Raw genomic sequence first — 20,655 nt, forward strand, 5'->3', positions numbered from 1 at the left:
CATCTGTTCTCTTTGTAATCTCAGCAGTTTCTAGGCGATTACTGTCCTGCTCCACATCCCTCCCAAGATTCAACTCTTCTAACCAGTCAGTTAATGATGGCTAGCTTGAAGGGTATATGAAGGTTTTATTTATTACAGGGGAAAACCTGTATATCAGTGGTAGGGAACCTAAGGCTTTGGGGGCCAGATGCAGTCCCCTGGTTTGCCTGGATCCAGCCTCAAGGCTCCCCCCCAGCATTGGGAAGCCTGCACTGGTGCTCCACCTCTCACCCCACACCACCTCCCAATGGGGCCAAGGCACACAGAATCTACTAACCTGGAACCCCTAGGCTCTGGTGTGTAAGGGAAATGTGGGAAGTGTCTTTCTCCTTCTCAGTCACAAGCCCGATCAGTGAGGATTGGTTGTTTTGGGGGTGGGTGTGTGTGTGTGTGTGTGTGTCCTCTTGACTGATTTTTCTGTGGGTCAGCATCCCCGGCCCAAAAAAGGTTCCCACCCTCTGCTGTATATTGATGCATCTTCCCTTCCCCACTCTTGATGTGTTACTTTTCTTAGGCTGTAAGCTTGACTCTGTTGGGCAGGCTGATCTCAGATATGCAATTCGTTATGTTAGTAACATAACTCAAATTGACATAGCTTAGAGCTACTTACTGCAAGGGCTATGCTGCGCTGGGTGGACAGAAAACTCTCCTGTCAACTCCCCTTACTCATCTCATTCTGGTGGGGTAGTGGAGTCAATAAGAGAGTGATCAGCAGTCAGCTTAGCACAGGAATGGGGAACTCAAGGCCCACAGGCTGGATATGGCTCCTGGCTTCAGCTCCCAGGGCTATACTCCCTCCCCAGCATTGGGGAGCCTGCACTGGCACTCCAGGCCTTCTGCTACTCCCTGTGGGGCTGGAGTACACAAAATCTACAAGGCTAGGCCCCCCCAGGCTCCAGAGGGGAATAGGGGGAAGTGTCTTCCTCCTTCTCAATTAGGGCTCGTCTAGACTATACTGAAGTTTCGAAAGAAGATTGGAAGATTCCACAAGAATTTGCATATCTCACTTTCAAAAGCAGAGTTTTCAAAAGTAAAAGTAGTCAGGCTGTGGTTTTTTCGGCAACCCTCCCCCCCTTTTCAAAAAGCCACGTACACCTCATTTTTTGAGGAAGAGCGGCTTTTCGAAAATGGGGGGGGGATTGCACTTTTGAAAAAGAGAGCGGAAGATATCCAAATTCCTGCAGAATCCTCTTTCGAAACTTCAGCGTAGTCTAGATGGAGCCTTAGGGGCCACATCAGTGAGGATTTGGGTTTTTTTTTTTTTTTTTTTTTTTGCTTTTCACTTGTGTGGCACCCCTCACTGATTTTTCTGTGGGTCAGCAGTCCCTGACCCAAAATAGGTTCCCTTCCACCCCCCGACTTAGCAGGTCTTCACTAGACCTGCTAAATTAATCGCCGGTGGATCACCACAGCATTGATCCACTCCCCAGCAGAGACATTTGTATGTTTGTGCAGCAACATCCACAATGAAGCTACAATCCCAAGAGTACGTCTTCACTCTGGACTGCAGCAATTGATTCAGTGGTGGTAGATTTATCACATCTAGCATATGTGCAATAAAATCAACTAGAGTCACATTCCAGTGACTCAGAATGAGAAGTGCAACCGGAAACAACAGGAGAGCATCTCCCATAGCTCTACTTACTGTGGCAAATCTAAGTATGTCGACTTCAGCTATGCTATTCAGGTAGCTGAAAATGCAGAACTTAGATTGATCTCCCCTTATACTATAGAACTGCCCTTAAGTAAAGTCTCTGTGTTACTGCAGTAGCAATAGTCACAGAGAGGTAGCCGTGTTAGTCTGATCTTGGCAAAATAAAAAAAAAAAGCAGTCATGTAGCACTTTAAAGACTAACAAGATAGTTTATTAGGTGATGAGCTTTCTTGAAGAAGTGTGTCTGCCCCACGAAAGCTCATCACCTAATAAATTATCTTGAGTCTTTAAAGTGCTACATGACTGCCTTTTTTGTTTTGCAGTAGCAATAAATATAGTACAACTCTCACATTGGCACTCTATTAAAAACACATTCACCATAACATCTAAAAACCAGGTTTGAAGAAATTCTAGAATTTTAATTTAAAATTGATTTTACACATTTGACAATGCAAACTTAACATTTTTGAACATACTGCATGGTAAATACTGTGCCATTTATAACAATGTGTAGGCAACCATTCAAAAGAGATACAACTGAGACATTTCCACATAACGTACTACAACAGTTTTTCCATAGGTAAAACTCAGTTCCAAATAGAAAGAGGTTACAAAATGTAAACCTCTCTGATGCTGAACAAATGGCAGCTAGTGTGAATGATCTGAAGATTTTTTAAGAGATATGGGCTTTAAAATAATTTTAAGGAAAATTTGAACTAATACTTCCATCACCAACAATAACCACCAATGCAATGTGATATTGGGACAAATAAGTTTCCAGCTAACACAGGCTAGAGGATGAAAAGAAAATCTTACATTGTCCAAATAGGAAAATGTTTAGGCCCAATCCTGCAAACACTTAAGTGCATCAGTAGCATAATATTAATAATTCTAAATTTACACACATGTATATCTGTAGATTCTTATGGCCTGATACAAGGAGTCCTTACAGGAAATTTAAAAAAAGCAGCAAGAAATTACTTGCATATAATTTAAGATGCTGTATTTAGAAAGGGGGTTTTCTTTGGTTTTCACCACCAGTCCATGTTGGTGTACTTCAGTTGTTGGATTCTATCACAAGAAACCTGTTTGGTTAGTATAAAAAAACCTGATGCAGTATAGCAAAACAAAACAAAAAAAATTGTGTACATGTACACAGTATAATCAAATCTGAAATGGGTAATTCATAAATTATCACAGTACACTATTTAGGAATTTTATTAGACATTTTTATCATTTTCAGACTCATGAATGAGCATGACTTCCGATCTGAGGATTTGCTTCAGGCGGTTCAAAAAGGTCAAGAATCAGCAACATTTAGGAAGTGTACAAATAGTGAACAAATCTGAGAAAGTGTTCTATTTGTTTTTTAATCTCCCCTTTACAATCACAGCTATGAATCTTTATCTTTGTGGAAGGAAGATCCATTCTAATGGGGTATTGTCATATTTATTAAAAAGTAGTATTGCACTTTATTAGGCCTTACATATTGTTTTGCCTAACTAGGTTAAACTTGTTGAGCTAGTTTTGCCTAATTTAGTTTTTTTAAATAATCCATTTTTTTTTAAAAAAAGTAAATATTTAGGACATACTACCCCATCTTTCATAATATTGATCAAATTCTAGGTCATATATAACATGTTTGGTAATCTCAGTACACATTAAATGGATACATGTCCACATTCCAGAAGATACCCACCTAGCAAAACTGGAAATCACCCACACTAAACTTGGTTATACTGTTCAGCCATACAAGGGTTTCAGGCATTGCCCAGAAACTGCAAATGCCCACACAGTTTTGATCTGAGTCGCATGCACCCCTCTCAAAACAATCTCACTGCATTTAAGAATGTACAATGAATTTGCCAGAGTAGAAAATAAAAGTCACATAGCTGGGAGTCTTTGGTGACTTCAGTACCTAAAGGCTATATGCAGATTACAAAATAAATTTGCAACAGGACAGGTGGCACACAGACACCAGAAATAAGAATGATTTGGATTCAGCCAGAAGTGAGCGAATGCTCAGCTCTGTGAGAAACACACTCAGTGCTGGTGTGTGTTATATGGTGACCACTCTGATTTTTATAGCAAACACACAACATAACCTTCAAAAGTTCCCATTCAGATGTGCCACTCGGCCAAGAAACCACATTTTGTAGATGAGGGATTTCATCCTATGACTGGTACTGTTTGTGGGAAAAAATAAAGTAGTAATATAGTATAAAAATGTAATTAATTATCTACTACAATTCTAGAATTAGCATTTATGTTTCACCTATCTTGGCCTTTCATTGCTGAATGTATTACAGCATTCTCAACAATTTATGTCTTCACAATTATAATTTCCCCCATATGTATGGGTTTTTACTAAAAATATATATTATATAGAATTTATTTCCAAGAATATAAAGCAAAACCAAATTGGACACTAGAAAAACATTACACCTAAAAGGCAGCTAGGGCTAAATTTACAAATTATTTATTTAAAAACCCGAGTACATTTATAGGAAAGTCTGCTATCCATAGCACATTCTTCTTATGCCTACTGCTTGAAAACCTGCATTTATACCCCGTATTTACACAATATACTTGCATTTGTGTGTATAATATACAACTTATGTATATACACAGAAGTATATACACATAATACATGAAGACGTGCCCATAGATTACTAATTTTCCCTCACATTTGTGATCAAAGTGAAATAAGTTAAATTTCTTAAAACGCAAGATAAAACTCAGGAGAAAGATGTTTGAATTTATGCAAATCTAAAGTTCCATGTTTTGAAAATGTTTCTCTGAAACAAACTTTACATAATTACAAAGTATTGACTGTTTTCTGTGACATGCAGGTGAAAGTATGCCAGATATGACAGTATACATTTTTCACACAGTAAAATTAAAAAATAGTGCAAATTATGGTTAACACGCTTGATATCGCTCTTTTCAATGGCATCATGAGTAAGATGGTGTCAAAGGAATAAAAAAAAAAAACTATCTTCAAATATGGACAAAAACCAGTATCCAGAGGAAATTTGAGCAAAAATTTGCAACACAGTGTGTGCACACAACCTTCAACAACAGCAAGCCACGCTATCATAAACTAAGTTCCATGAAGCATTTCCTTTAATTTCAAAATACCTTGGTTTTTTTTAATATAGGTAGTGTATTCTGGTGAAATGTTCTTTCCTGAAAAATATTTCAATGCAAATTGGCCACCAAAATCATAGGAATAAAAAATGTTTTGCAGTATATCTGCCTTTTTAAATGACGCAAACCTGGTCAATTCCTCTGCTTAGTGAGATTTGCTGTATGTGTACAATTCAGCAAATCACATCAAATAACTGGATGCTACAAAACTTCACGTTCACTAAAACTAAGATTCTAATTAAGAATAAAGGAGCAATTTCAAAGGATTGTTGACAAAATTTGCACAAACAGTTTATTTTAAAAAAGTCTATTTTATTCTATGTGCTTTATGTACAACCTTACATATTTATTTTTATGTCTGATGAATAGTTCGCATTGGAACTCTCACTTTCAGGTGCTTTTTTACCCCTTATTTATTATGGAGAATCCTCTTAAAGCAAAAACTATTTTCTCATGAGTTTCAAAATTACAAAAGAGATGAGTATGTCAGAAGTTTCCCAAAATAAGCTGCAGTGAGAACTGATCAGCAACAGAGGAAAGATTTTAAGGCAATAAGAGGCATCAGTGCTATGATGCTCCAATGTTCACATCCAGATTCAAGTTCTACTGGAAAGATGATCTTGGAAGTCTTTTTCTGATCTGTTAACTGTCAGATACTTCCTCTTCCTCCTCCTCCTCCTCCGATTTCTTGTCCACCTCAGATGTATCTGAAGATTCATGGAGAAGGACATATTCCCTGCTGCTGAACCCAAACTTCAGCACATCCTTTTCTTTCAATTCATAGTAACGTTGAGGTTCAATCCGTTGGTTATTTAGGAAAGTACCATTGCCAGAGCCAAGGTCAATGATGTAAGGCTTGACTCTGCGGCCAACTGTACCATCAGCACGGGTGTACTCTACAAGCCTGGTGAAAACAAAAACAACTTCTAAACCAGAATGAAAGAAGTATAACTAGCCACTTTATGCTGTTAATAAAAAGCATGATGGATCTTTCAGAGTAAATTCTCAATTTGCAAAATATTGTTAAATACAGAAAGTTAAGTCTCTGAAAAGATACCAGGTATTTAGCGTGCCTAAAAAATTCCTTCCATATAAACAAGAGGAAGTTAAATGAAAGCCTGTGCCATGTTTTAAACATTAAAAAGATGAAGATTACAGGCAACCGACTTATGACTGCCTGACTTATGACCCCTCACATTTATGACCTTTTTTTCATGCAAGATAGCTCCTAAAACCTCACAATTTACATCCACAGCTTGCATTTGCAACAGTGTACGATGCAGACGCCACACGTTATCCCACAACAGGAAACGCACAAGGTCAGATTTGCCAGTCTGCAGCTGCTGCTTGAACTATACGTGTCTCCACCACATTGGTCTTCACTTTTTAGTTATTTTTGTGCATTATTTGAACTATTTAGTTTAGTTTTTCTGCATTTCTGTTGTCAATGTTGGTATTTTTTGGGCATGAAATGGATTTCCAGGAACAGAACCGCCATTTATAACATTGTGCCTATGGAAAATAAGGGTTCGACCTACAACGGCTTGACTTACGACGGTTCTCCAGGAACCAATTAGGTCGTAAGTGCAGGGGATGGGAAGGGTTGCCTGCAGTAATATACAAATTGTTAATTGTTTCCATCAACAACTCTGCCTCCAGCAGTTGGCAATCCCTGCTGCTTCAAAGAAAAGCTGGCACTCTGTGTTCCTTTTCACTTTTTTAATCTATATTACATCACCACAAATGTTACTCCAGTTCGTACATATGTAATTCTATTTTTGCTACCGCTATATTCTTTGCCTTAATTAAAAGCTTCTTATAGTTAGATGTGAGGAATCAAAGGTAATTTTGATTACTGCTAAAATGATATGCAGCTGTTTCAGAATTAGCCATATTTTATGTAATAGAAGACATGTTTATAGATTTAATGATTTGCAGAGACTCTTGAGCACTCAACCTGCCTTTCACTCCTCTACAATCCAGTTTCCTAGTAGGGATGATTAAAAAAAAAATCTGTTAAAAATTTAACTGTTAAAAATCCTAGTGGTTATACATGCTGCATCCCTATTTCCTAGGCAGGAACAGTGAATAATACTTACCGATACTGAAACACAGCATGCTGTTTGGAGCAAGATGGGTGGTCAATAGGAATATCTGCAATTCTTCGGTGCCTACCTAGCAGGTAAGCGCTTTGTCTGTGAATGTACATGACTGGGAGAACCTCATCATTCTTAAAAGGGTAGAGACGCCATCGTTTCTTTGGAATCCGAGCTTCTGGGGGCTCACTGTATTTAATCACAACACCGCGGAAGGTGTTTGAATCCTCTAGGAGAGCACCAGACAGCTCAAAACTTGGTTTCTCTTTATTTGTTGGATCTTTAACTTTATTTTCATCATCAGGTTTACCAAGGTCCAGAGTCTCATCACCGCTGCTTGCTTCATTCTTCTGGCGATGTTCACGTCTTCTCTCATTATAAAACTCCCTCTCCACTTGCTGCTCACGGAGATTTTGGGCATCCCTTTCTCTCTCATGGCCTCGACCTCCTGGCCTTTCATGAAGATTTTTTCTTCTCTTGGAATGATCTCTGTGTCTCTCTCTGTCACCATTTCTCTCTCGTCTATGTTCTTGCTCTGACTGATCTCTGTGCTGTTGTTCCTCGTGTCCTCTCCGGGAATGGTCATCTCGCTCCTGTAACAAAGAAACATTCTTAGTGATCTATTTAGAATTAAAGATGAAAATTGTTTTTGAAGTCTTTAAAATTTCAATTTAATACAAGCCTATAGAAAAACTCAATCATGAAGTATACAAGTTTTTAAAAAGTGGATGAAAACAATTTCCTCATTTGCCTGCTAAGACCCATGTTTAGGTCTCCGAATTACAGTAGAAATTCACTCCAGAACAGAACACAGATCTGCAATCCTTGCACTGAATTAGGAGTTGATGAGATGACTGACTGTTCATGGAATGTGTGACCATGAACACATTTTGTAAAATAAACATAAGTAGAATCAGTTTTCAGTTACTTTCTTTTAAAAAGCAAAGGTTCTTGGCTTACATATAATTTACTAGTGCTTGGCTTATTTTAAATTATATATTACCACTGATATTAGGGTAGAACCCTGAACTCCCCACTGAGGATTATGCTGGGTTCTGTACAGACAGAAAAATAACTGTTGGCCAGGAAAGTTTAAAATCTAAAAATTAAATTAAAATATTTGCTATGCTCTTAACAATTTGGTCATTTCCTTACATGGAAAAATACCATCTTAAACCAAGTTTCTAAACTACTGCTGATATTACAGACCAATGTTTAGAATAAATTTTCCTAATACAGGTTTGACCTCCTTGGTCCACACCCTCAGGCATCTGAGTGGTCCTGAACCAGAGAGTTTGCCAGACCAGGGGAGATCAAGGCTCCCCTCCCCACTGTCAGCTCCACTTCGGCCCTTCTACTGGGTGTCAGCCCTGGCTGTTAGGCTGTTTCCCACCATGCTGGCCCCAGTGCTGTCAGTCCCAGCTAGAGTTGCATTCCCAGCCACATTGGCCCTACTGCGGCTGGCCCTGGCCAGAACTGAGCTCCTGACCCTGGCTGGCCTCTTGCTTCCAGCCGCTGGGACTCTTTGGTCCAGCAATATCTGTGGTCTGGTCGAACCAAGATTGTTGATGAGGATTTTAGAGGTTCAATCTACACTCAAACCACTTTAATATGGCAACCCTAGGAAACAGGTTTTGCTGGATTAAAGATTTTGTCAGCTCAAGGAAAGAATGCGGAAGATGGGAGCAGGGTTGTTACCTGGCACTCCCATGGGAGCAACAGGAAAAAGCCTTCAGCAGAATGCATCCCTGTACTGCTGTTTCCCCTAGCTGGGAAGGAGGGGGTACAACAGAGCTATTTCTGCCTCCACCTGCCAGGGTCCATATCATATTATGGGTGTTGCTGAATTAGAAACACCCCGAGCACAGAAATTATAGTGTATTTTGGTTATTCAGTCTTCTGCATGTTTCAACACATGCATAAAATCTTACTATGTAGCTGAACTCAATAGCCACTGTTTTCTAGACATTCCATTATGGAACCCACTTTGTAAAAGGTTACTCTCACGGTTTCATCTCACTTCCCAACATCTTTGTTTGCACAATTTCACCAAGAAAGGTATCACGGACTACATGCATGAGCAGGTCTCGACAAATCATGTAATCTACTCACCCCCAGTGAGTAGATTACAAGCTGGCACAGCCAGCACCATGAGATCTGCGCATCCGCAGCTCGCAGAACCGCGCGGCTGGCGAGCAGGGCTCACCGCCGCTTGGCGAGCCCTGTGCATGAGTAACACTGTTGTATAGTGTTCTTCAACACTCAAGTTGGGACAATAATCCCCAACAATAACTCAATTTTATGATTTAGGTCATGTCTACACTAGGGATGTTAACTAATGTTTATTTGTGTAAATGTGTAACCACTAGATTTCTTAGTGGTTACATGTTTACACACCTGTCTCTCTCTCTGCCTGCATACCAGCCGCTGTGGGAAGCAGCAGGGGTGAGGAGGGCAGGTGGATCCCCAGGCACCAGCTCCCACCTTCCCCCCTCTCTGCCTCTGATACAGAGGCAGAAAAGGGGTGTGTGCACAAGTGTAGTTGTCAGGATTAACTTGGTTATTTGTGGAAATGGCTACATACTAACATCCATAGTCTACAGTATAACTGGTGTGGAAAAAAATGCCATCCCCTTGAGTGACAGAACTTTTTCTGGCCTTAGTAGTGTGCACAGCACTCCGTTGGTGGAAGTTCCTAAATGTCCAAATTATAATAAACGATAAAAATAATCAAATAATAAAAAAATAGGGTAATCAAGTGATAAATTAGTCATACCATCCTATTTAGATCGCGTTCCCACGTTATTCTAAGCAGACAGACAACTGGTTTCAACAGATGCCCACTGATTTCAAGTCATGCCTCAGTCATATAGCATAATTTTCAGTGCTAGGACATTAGTGCTTAATATCCAGCAAATTACCTGTTTTACTTTGACTACAATATGATGAGGGCTTTTACTTCTTTTACTTCTTGGAGACTTGCCTCTTTTAGCAGATGACTTGTTCTTTCTTTTTGCTGGTGACCTTTAAATATTCAAAAAAAAATCATGTTTTGGGTCCACAACCCACTCTTGCCCCAAGGAAGAAAGGAAAGGAAAAGGCTTGTGCAAAACACACCTGACAATTTAACCTTAATCTGTAACTACTACTGTCCTGTATTGTATCATAGAAGGATGAGGTGGTGGGGAAGGGTCTCCCAGTTGCAGTGTTCCCTTTAAGCTGTGAGCTTGGGCTGCAGCACAGAGGATTCAAATACCACCCAGCTGATTGGCAGAGGGCCCACAGCTACCCACAATGTAGCAGTGCACATCTGCACACGCTCCGATGCACACAAAATGTTGTCCTACACACGGAAGGAAAAACAATTGGGCCATTGCCCCGCTCTATGTATCTGGGGGCGGTGGACACCAACCGGTCTGAAGGGAAGAAGTGGGGGAGGAGAAGGAAACGCTGGGAGAAACCTTTGAGCGGGAGTGGGGAATCTCCGAGGGGGGCCGGGGAAGGGGGGGCTCTCCCCCGCGCGCCCTGAGTCTCCCACACAGCGTCCAGCGGAGCCGCAAGGACCGCACGAGACAGCGAGCGAGGCTCTCCACTCCCGCCATAGCGGGGTGAGCGCAGGCGGCTGATACCTGCTGCGGCCTTGGGCTGCTTGATGCGGCCGGGCCGGGCCCTGCTTCCGCTCGGCAGGCGGGGACTGGCTACCCCGGGCGGAGCGGGAGCGCCGGGGGCTCCGCTTCTCCCCCCCGTCTTCCTGCTCCTGTCGCCGCCGCTTCCGCCGCCGTCGCTCGGGCTCGGCCTCCTCCATGGCTACCGCCGGGACCCCACGAGCCGGGCTGCGGCCGCACGTCCCCGGCAAGCGGAAAAGCGGCGGCTGCGCAAGGCCCTTCCGCTCACAAAGAGTAAGCGAGAAGCCTAGTACTTCCGCTTCCGGGGCATCTGTGCCCGGCGCCCCGGAAGCACTCGTGCCAGGCAGGCCTGAGGGGTGTGCGCGGGGGGGGGGAAGCAGGTGACGTGGGAGGCCTCGCGTGAATAACCCGGGCGTTGTGGAAACCAACGCGCTGTGTGAGGTGGCCTTGGGCGCGCGGCGCCTTCCTCAGCCGATCTGGCTCCTCTCAGCCTTGGCTGGGCTGAGGGAGTGGCCCGGCCTCGCCAGCCCTGAGTTCGCTTTTTACACTCTACGCATGCGCAGCTGGACCCGTTTTCCTCGCCACAGCCGGCACGGCGCGTGCGCGGTCCACTTTTCTCGCAGCCTGGGTCGAGCGCTGGCGGGCGGGGGCGCCTCGTGACGACGTGACACGGCGGAACGCGGCCCCGTTGTTGCCATGGTGACGGTACACGGCTTGCGGGGAGAGAGCGAGCCACGGAGCCGCCATGATCCCCCCGGCGGACTCGCTGCTCCGCTACGAGACCCCGGTGCTGGTGAGCCGCAACCCGGAGAAGCGCTCCCCGAAGGTAAAGGGGCTGCCGGGGGGCGAGCGAGCTGGGAGGGCATCGGGCGGCTGGTTGATGGGGGTGCGTGGGGTGGGGGGGGGGTGCGGGAGGGGGGGGGGTGCATGGGGAGGGGGGAGGGGGTGGGGGTGCATGGGGAGGGGGGGGGGGGGAGGGGGGGGGGGGGTGGGGGTGCATGGGGAAGCGGTACACGGGGACAGGATTGAGCTGGTGTTATGTGGAGGGCGGAGAAGGATGAGCGGGGGGGGCAGGGTGGGCTGGAGGTGGGGGGCGGGTTGAACTGGGGGCTCATGGGGAAAGAGGGATTATGGGGGGGGCCGGGAGAAATTTAAGTGATGGAGCATGTGAGAGACCTAAACTGGGAAATCTAGGGGTTATTCTGTTGGAGAGGGAATTGCATGAGATGAGGGCATGGGGAGCCTGTGTGGTTTCCCCACGCACCCTGGCTGAAACATGTGCCGTGCCTTTATAGCCCTGGTATGTTTCTTGTTTGCAGGCGCGTCCTTTGAAAGTGAGTCCTCAGCAGCCAGTGTCAACTGGACCTGTGCCGCCTCCTCCAAAACCCAAGACTACTCCTACAGCTGTAGATCCAACAAAACAGGCAGAAGAAATCTTAAATGCAATCCTGCCACCAAGGCAAGAAACTGCTCTTGCACCCTTTCACCATGGTCCCAGGAGAAGTCATCAGTGTGAAATTTTAAGGTTGGGGGCAGGCAGTGAGGGGCTCTGAATGTTAGGAGTCAGGGCATGTCACTATAAGGTGGAGCCACACGGTAGTCATCGATCCATCACTAGTAAAGATTCACTATATTGACTGTTGATCACTCTCCTGTTGACTCCGGTACTCTAGCAGAACAAGATGAATAAGGGGAGTCAATGGGAGACTTTTGAGTTGACTCCCCACACTGTGGACCCTATGGTAAGTAGATCTAAACGTCAATTTGAGCTATGCTGCTAATGTAACTCAAATTGAGTAGTTTAGATTGACCTGTCCCTTGTAGTGTAGACCTGCCCTCAGTGACTGTCACAAAATAGCGTTGGGGAGAGATTGGGAGATGGATTTCTAGCTAAATAAAATATTTGTTCCCGTCAGTGCATGTGGCTCATCTAATAGTTGGTGCTGACTGATTAGTGGTAGTTACATAATATGTTTTCTAATTTCCTCAATACCTATGAGGTAGTGAGTGGCCTTGATTAATTATACATCCGTTTCAAAAGTAATATAATCTAGAAATGTTTTCTGCTGTTACTGCATGTAGTAATCTGAATCAGCCACAAAACAGCAGTCCCTAAGCCTTTTTAAGTCTTGTGTCTTGCTTGATGCCCATGTAGCATGCCTGGATATCTGAACACTGCCATTCTGAACAGTTAGCTATGTTTACTGTTATCTAAGTATCCTGTAGTTAAAAGTTCTTTACTTGCTATGTAAAATGCTATCAAATTCCTCTGTTGTTGAAATACCAGTTCAGTAGGGGTAATGAAGGATGTAAAGTTAGCATTTGTTTAGGGATCAGGACATTCAACAGAATCTGTGCTGACTTGATCTCTCGATTCTACTGACAATGGAAGCAGGAGAACATGCTTGCATTGCATGCTTTTGTGTACAAAATATGGGATTCCTTCAGTTTGTGGTGGAAATGAGTGCTCAAGCATATGCTGATTTAGTCTGTGCTGCTTTTGTGATGCAGAGAATGGGTGGAAGACAACCAGTTATGGATTCAGCAGGTGTCCACCACTCCCAGTACCCGAATGGATGTAGTTCATCTGCAGGAAGAGCTGGATCTCAAATTACAGCAAAGGCAGGCTCGAGAAACTGGGATTTGTCCTGTCCGCAGGGAACTCTACTCACAATGCTTTGGTCAGTGAATACATCTAGGTCCAAGATGCTATAGCAAAAGGCTTGTTTGAAGGATACTATAATACTAGAAGTTTCTGAATAGCTCAGGACATGGGGAATGGGAAGTGGAGACTTCTATCTAACGTGTATGGATTCTTGTCCACCTTGGTCAGGAAGGAATAAGAGTCGTTACTAGTGTTCTCACTAAGATTTTCCAACCATGAGCAGAGTGAATTTTGGCTTGTGCACCAATACTGAGGTCATGTGCGCTGGTTTGGATGTGTGCCACTATGGCACCCAAGTTATTAACACACATGTTCCCAACCTTCAGAGCAGAAACCCGCCCCTCCCCCCGCCATGTAGCATATCGTATTCCCAGTTGCTGGCGCAGACAGCCCTCTCCCCATGCGGCAGGTCCTGTTCCTGGCCCCAGCTGCCAGGTCCCAGCCCTCTGCCCCAGTGGCTCCCTCACCATGTCATCTCAGCCGGCCCCACCCACAGGAGCAGCCACCTGCTGTGTGAGTGCTGCTGTGAAGCTCTCCAGAGGAGGGGGATGAGGGAAGAATTTTGTGTGCATGGCCACACAGGCGCACACCTTAGCAGGAACTATGGTCATTACCATCCCATGTCTGTCTGTCTGACCTATTGATTTCAGTTCATTTCTTGGTGCAGAGATCCACATCAGAATTAACATAAGAAGGCTACTTTATGAAGTCTCAGTAAAGAACCCTCAGTCAGAATGGACACGCATTTTCCTCTTTTGGTTTTAATGAGTCCCCTACAGTGCAGGGCTGAGACAGACTGGCAGAAGGAAGTGCATGTGGGAAAGCTTTCATTGTTACTAAAAATATTGTATTAGCCCTCTTGCATCTCTCACCACCATATATAGATGAAGCATGGTTGCCACATGCGTATTTCCTCTTAATTTTAGCTTGTCTACAGAACAGTATATTTTTAAAAATGTCTATATACAAGCTGATGCCGAGGAGGTGTCACTGTGGCAACAGGGCATTGAATAGAAAGCTGGGGTTGCATATTTGCATGGGAGGGAAAAATTCATTCAACCACACTTAGTTCATGCTCTAATAATTAGATTGTCATGTTAAATAAATTAAATATCTTGGTTACACCTTGTTACTCTTCTTGCTGTCACAGACCAACCCTGGAGACTGGAGGAGGAAACCAGCCACTGGGTCAGAGAGATATATTAATATAATTAATTTGTTATTCATTAGCCATAGGAAACTTCAGGTCTACACTACCTTGTCTTGAACACCACAAATGTCATGGCCATAATTACGTTGCCAAGCACACTGACCCATGTCAAAATGTTTGTCTTGAAACCCGTGTAAACGTTCTCTCTCTCTGTTTACTGTTACACTTTTTTATTTAAAGATGAACTTATCCGTGAGGTTACAATTAACTGTGCAGAGCGGGGACTATTGCTGCTTCGAGTCAGAGATGAAATCCGAATGACCATCGCTGCTTATCAGACACTGTATGAAAGTAGTGTTGCCTTTGGTATGAGGAAGGCATTACAGGCTGAACAGGGCAAATCTGACATGGAAAAGAGAGTAAGTGAGGCTGTAAACTCATAGTGTACCTATGATCTGGCTCAAAAATGTGCTTCTCATCTTCCTCATCCTGGCTCATTGGGATTTTCTCACATTATTAGAGCACTCTGACAATTTCTTTTGCAAACAAAATCAACAAACAAAACCTTCACTATTTTCTGATTTGATCAATAAACTGCTTCAAAATATTGTTTACCTTTTTAAAAAAGTTTTCTAGTTCCACTGGGTGGCAGTAAAGATCAAAACACATCTTGCTGATTTCCTGAGGCTGCTTTAATGGACAAATTGTCGATTATCATTTTTTTCTTCAAAGATAGTAAAATTTATATCTTATATTTTAATTGTATTTAAAAACATAACAATGACTACCAGACATACCTATGTTCTTTATAAGATTCTAGAATTAGAAGATGAAAAGCGAGAGTTGGAAAGACAAGTCAATGAGCAGAAAGCTAAATGTGAAGCTGTTGAAAAACGTGAAAGTGAAAGGCGGCAGGTAGAGGAGAAGAAACATGGTGAAGAGGTGCAGTTCTTGAAGCGCACTAATCAGCAATTGAAGGTTAGTAAAGAACTCTGACTGCAGTGCCTTAGTAGGAAAAAACTGAAATATTTGCTTTGTAAATAGTGAAACGTGAAAATGAATTTTCCTTTTAATTGCTATTCTCTTAATGAAAAGGCCATATGTGTTTGTGTTCCTTGCTAATTTGCAGTAATGTTTCACGTTCTCCAAATTTTTAAAGCTCTCTGCAGCTCTATAGAATGCATAATGGACAGGTAGTTCAAATGGCCCCAAAGCTTTTAATATTGGTTCACTGATCAGTTATTGAATGCATAATTGCAGTTGTTTCCTAGGCACTGAGGCACTTTAGATTTCAGAATTTAGGGGACTTTTAAAATGTTTTAAACCTGACTGATGCTTAAGGACTGACTTTTTGTGTCGACCCGACTCTAGAACAGTTGGCTGTCAGCAGAAGATACAAAAAATCTGAGAAAGTGTTTTATTTTTAAAGCCTCATTCGTACAAAACGGGATGCTCCAAATAAGGCAGACAAGGAACACATAATTATTCTTTTGCTGTTGGCCAAAAAATACTAGAATCCTATCCTTTATGACAAGGGGCAGTTTAAAATGAACTATTGTAGTAAGGGACAAAACTCCTTTGGGCTTCAGTGTAATGAGGGCATTTCTCCCATCCATGTCTAGGGATGTAAAATTTTGATTAATTGGCTAATTGAATAGTCACTGCAATTTGCATCAACTATTTGATTAGTTGATGCTGGCGCCTCCGCCTTTGAAGTGTAGCACACGGCATTTCTTAGACTGCACACAGCATTTCTGGCCCCAGGCGCCACATGGTGTTGCTGCTTTGAAGCACCCTCTTCCCCCCCACCCCACTTGCTGTCTTTCTGATAGAGGGAAGTGACTAGTCGACTAGTGTGTTTACTATGCGATAAGCGTTTGGTTTTCGGATAGTCGACTAGTCATTCACATCCCTATCCATGTCTGGGGTTTTACTTGAGTAATAGTAATTGGATTTCATCCATCAATGAAGGGGTAGGTTGTAAAATACTCATTTACTGCTGGAGTGGAGTGAGAGGTAAGCAGTGTACCTGAAGTTAGAAACTACTTCAGAAGGGACTTTGATAGATAAAAAAAATTAAAACATATCATTTCACCTTTTTCCTTCAGTGTATAAACAATGCAGACTATCAGGAGCAACCCCTTCTATAAAGACACACACAATAAACTTTCCTAGCTTTGGGGAGATAATGTATAAAAGCACAAAAATTCATTTATATTAGTCTATGCCTTATATCTTCAAAATGGATCCTACTGACTTCTTGTTTGGTCTCACCTTTGTAGTGGGGGCTGGAGGAGAGGAGAGAAAAGTGGTTTCCTCCTCCTTTTTTCTTGGCCTCTGGCTTATGTCACAGGAGTGCCACCTATCTGACCTCATGTAAACAGTTGGTAAACTTTGCTGTAGCATATTCTAGCTGTGCTGTCTGACATAGACCACCACAATAACTACTTACCCCCTATCCTCTGCTGACCTTCAGACCTTGATTTTGCGTCAGAAGCAACTCTGAGATTTGGTTGAAGAGCTTTTGAATAGGAGCTTTTGTTACAAATGTAAAAAAAAGTGTGTTTCCACTGGCCGCCCAAGTAATTGGAAGAAACTTGAGTCACATAGGCTGAGTCTGTGAACTTTCAATCTTTTCCTAACACGTTCAATGCATTGGGATCATAATCCTCAGTGCAATCGAGTTCGTCTCTCCCCTATGTTGTACACCAGAATTACGGATAGTAAATGTCAGGGATGCATTACTAACTGGGTTCTTGAGGCAGGAAGCATTTGCTTGGTTCAGATTAAAGCATTAACTACTGTATTGTAAGTAGTAGTAGTTCTCCATTTGTCTGCTAGTGCTCTCTCCTGGAGCCAGAATGTGTCAAAATAACTCTTCCCATGGCTGTCCTTGGCTGGTTGATATGTGTGGATCATGGCAGTTCTTTCTGAGACAGGGAAGAACTCTCATTCTAAAACAAAGCACCCTGGCTTTGGCAATTAAGATGGTTCTCCAAGCCAAAAATATTTAATTTGATGAAAGCAGGGTTTGTGTTAGCTGATCCCAGGATAACATTTCAGTTGCTGTTGAAAAGTTACCTCATGCTTGTGGTAAAAATGTCTATTAAAACAACCCAGAACCTTCCTGGCCAGATCTCAATCTCTTTATTAACATTTAGAGTTACTTTCCTTATCTCTGACTTTATCACATCAACACTCTAGACTTCATATCAGATAATCTGACAAGGTCAGACCAGCAGGCAGTGTCTTAGGCCAGAGGTAGCCATTAGGCCAAAGATCTGTTGCTACCGAATCCATGTTCCTTTCCTAAGCCAGAAGCATTTATGAAGAGCTGTGCACTTACAATTGCTGCCACTTATTTTTTTGATGTAAGTTCTGGAAGTTTCATACAGTACAAGCTCTCTGTGCATTAGTAGCAAAGTTCCTTTATCCAGGACTTGGGCGTCAAGTTTTCTCAGTGACTGAAAAATTTGCAGTTTCCAGATACTTTTGTCTCTGAGTCAGAGCTCGCATTCCAAAGCCCAAGAGCCAAATGTTTAATTTAGCAAGCATATTACAGCCTGAAGTCGGAGAACAAACCACTTTTTCAAATTTCCTTTTCAATACTTTACATTATAAAATGTGTCTTTCACTGTGTAGAACCAAGGTCAGCTTTGAGTTTTCTTTTCATAATGCAACACGTCTGTACCTAGAATGAAACACTAATTTATGCAACATGGGGTAAAGAATAAAATCACTGGTGAATCTGGCCAGGTTCCCTTGGAATATTCTAATAACTTTCTAGTACCCTCGCTCTCAAAATAATGGATAACTGTCCCCTTTTAGCAATGGGGAGTGGAGTTTAGTTTGAGTTTAGTCTGGCTTAATGAGTTATTTGTCTTTCAGGCTCAACTTGAAGGCATCATTGCACCAAAGAAGTAGATTTCCTTGTGGGGCCCTGCAGGAAGAACTCATGAAATCTTTCTCTGAGCAAGGCGGTTGTAGTTACTGACCCAGGTCTGTCTCCTTCATAAAGTGATTCTGATTTCCACATTTAAAAGTAACTAGAAATATTTGAATTGCATTCCTTCTCTCCTTTCTTATTCTAATAGATCAAAATCCTTTGCTAATTACTGTGACCTCATTTTCAGTCACTTTTCAGCATCCAGCTCTTTGTATGCTGAACATGTCTGGGATTTGCCTGTGATTCTCTAACCTATCACTGTTAAGGTCATACTATTTTTAATAAACTTTTTTACATTAGCACCTCTGCTTTTACTGATCTGTTAAATGTTGTACACAAAGCATGGGACTAATATCAAATGGAGGGTACTGTTCAAATACATGCATTTTAGCTGAATGAATATCTTGTTTCTGGGCTGGGAGCAGGTCCACATTCCTAAACTTTCTGTTAAGCTATACAGCTGCCAATAATACTGGATATGAACAGTAAGGGGCCAGCCTGCTTTCTGGTCTTCCGAGCTGTGTGGGGGAAGGAATAGCTCTTTCAAGCATGCTTTAACATCATTATCCTTTCTGCTTGGCTTCCTGCCTTTCCTCACATTCACTTGTCTGGCCCAGCACCTTCATTGCTACTGTGAAATGAATCCCACATCTCTATTTTCAGTACACTTCTGTGATACACTTCACTTTCTGCTGAGTCCTAGCATACATCAACTGTACCTACCCTGGAGTATGAATTTGTAAAACAGGACAAAATGGAATCCGTTACCTTTGATTCCAGTGTTCAACAGGCAGTTCATGGAGTACTGTGCCAATTTAAAGTGTCAGTTTTAGTTAGAGGACAAGATTTGCCCTTCATTGTGAATAGTCTTTGGTGCATTTTTTGCACGAGACCCCATCTTGGTTCCAGCAATATGTTATCTTTATGGTTTACCATTCATTACTATGCATAGTTACCTCATTATCCATCCAAGCAAATGTTGGGTCACTTGGGCTATGTGTACACTGGCAGCTTCTTGCACAAGAACATCTTGCACAAGAGTTCTTGTGCAAGAAGTCTTGTGCAAGAAAATGTCCACACTGCCATGTGCGAGCTGTGCTTTTGCGCAAGAGCGCCCATGGCAGTGTGGACACTCTCTTGCACAAGAAAGCGCCGACAGCAATTTTAGCCATAGGGCTTTCTTGCACAAGAAATCCCTGCCAAGCGTCCACACTGCCCTCTTGAGCAAGAGGGCTTACACCTGTTAAAAAAAGAGCGTAGCTCTTGTGCAAGAAGCCCTCTCTTACCATGCCGTACTGTAAATTTCCTTGTGCAAGAGCGAGCAGGCAGTGCAGACGCTCTGTGGATTCTTGCGCAAGAATGGCCATACTTGCACAAGAGGCTGCGAGTGTAGACATAACCTAGGTGTCCTCACTTCCCTTCAGCTAGAACACCTACACCTTCTTATTTTTCATACTGTAATCCCCAGCCTTTTAGCCAAGGGGGTGTTCTCATCTCAGTGCCTACTGCAATGGCATGTCTGCCTTAGAAACTATTAGCAGCACCTTCAGTACATGCAACCTGTATATGAGGAGAAACAGCCAGCAAGGAGCCGTTTGCAGTAAGCAGCAATTCTATAAATTGATCTTCCACAGCATCAGTACCCCAATTCATACGAGACTCTCAGCCCACCAGGGCAGTCCCCTGTACAATAGGGGTGGTCAAACAGCAGCCTGTCAAGGCTTTTAATCTGATCTTCAGTGTTATAGTCTGGCAGCACAATCGTGGTAAGGCAGGTTCCCCCACTGCCTAGGCCTGTGCAACTCTTAGAAGCAACCAGCACTTCATTGCAGCCCCTGGAAGGGGGTGGGGGCAAAGGTCTCTGTGCACTGCCTTAATGAGCAGATGCCATCCTGACTGCTCCCATTGGACAGGAATGAGGAGCCAAGGGAAGCTGTAGGGCGGGTCCTGTTGGTGAGTACAGTGCACCAAGCTGCCTGCCCCTCCCCCTAGAAACTGCTGCTGGACATGAAGACTGCTTCGTGGAGCGACATAGGACCAATGCAGGGGAGAGCCTGCCTTAGCCCTAGGCTGCAGACTGGGAGCCACCCAAGGTAAGCACTACCTAGCTGGAGCTCACACACCAGCCCTGAACCCACTCTTACACTCTGAACCCCTTATTCCAGTCCTACATTCATATCCCACCATGCAATTGCTCTATCCAGATTTGGCCCTGGGGCCAAAAAGTTTGCGCCCGCCCCTGCTCTAGACTACCATCATGCAAATAATGCCTACAGATCTCGAACGTGCTCTCTGGCATACAGTTCAGTGCCTCAGTTCACCCTTTGAA

The 20,655-nt window shown here is 43.1% G+C and overlaps 2 protein-coding genes across 2 annotated transcripts; one reads left to right on the top strand and one right to left on the bottom strand.

Annotated features, from left to right (window-relative positions):
* Window positions 1-2,087: 2,087 nt before the first annotated feature.
* Window positions 2,088-10,860, bottom strand: SNIP1 (Smad nuclear interacting protein 1). Its single transcript, XM_075908892.2, has 4 exons — window positions 10,569-10,860; window positions 9,861-9,963; window positions 6,943-7,532; window positions 2,088-5,747 (listed from the first exon to the last, which is right to left on the bottom strand). Exons 1-4 carry the CDS (start codon window positions 10,742-10,744, stop codon window positions 5,486-5,488), a joined length of 1,131 nt encoding a protein of 376 aa, XP_075765007.1. The 5' UTR covers window positions 10,745-10,860; the 3' UTR covers window positions 2,088-5,485.
* A 36-nt stretch (window positions 10,861-10,896) lies between these two features.
* DNALI1 (dynein axonemal light intermediate chain 1) lies at window positions 10,897-18,628 on the top strand. The gene is made up of 6 exons (XM_075908896.2): window positions 10,897-11,391; window positions 11,885-12,024; window positions 13,077-13,246; window positions 14,621-14,799; window positions 15,194-15,358; window positions 18,269-18,628. Exons 1-6 carry the CDS (start codon window positions 11,311-11,313, stop codon window positions 18,302-18,304), a joined length of 771 nt encoding a protein of 256 aa, XP_075765011.1. The 5' UTR covers window positions 10,897-11,310; the 3' UTR covers window positions 18,305-18,628.
* The last annotated feature ends 2,027 nt before the right edge of the window (window positions 18,629-20,655 follow it).

This window comes from Pelodiscus sinensis, chromosome 26, assembly GCF_052426305.1.
Source record: "Pelodiscus sinensis isolate ZL-2025 chromosome 26, ASM5242630v1, whole genome shotgun sequence".
Taxonomy (NCBI): Eukaryota; Metazoa; Chordata; order Testudines; family Trionychidae; genus Pelodiscus; species Pelodiscus sinensis.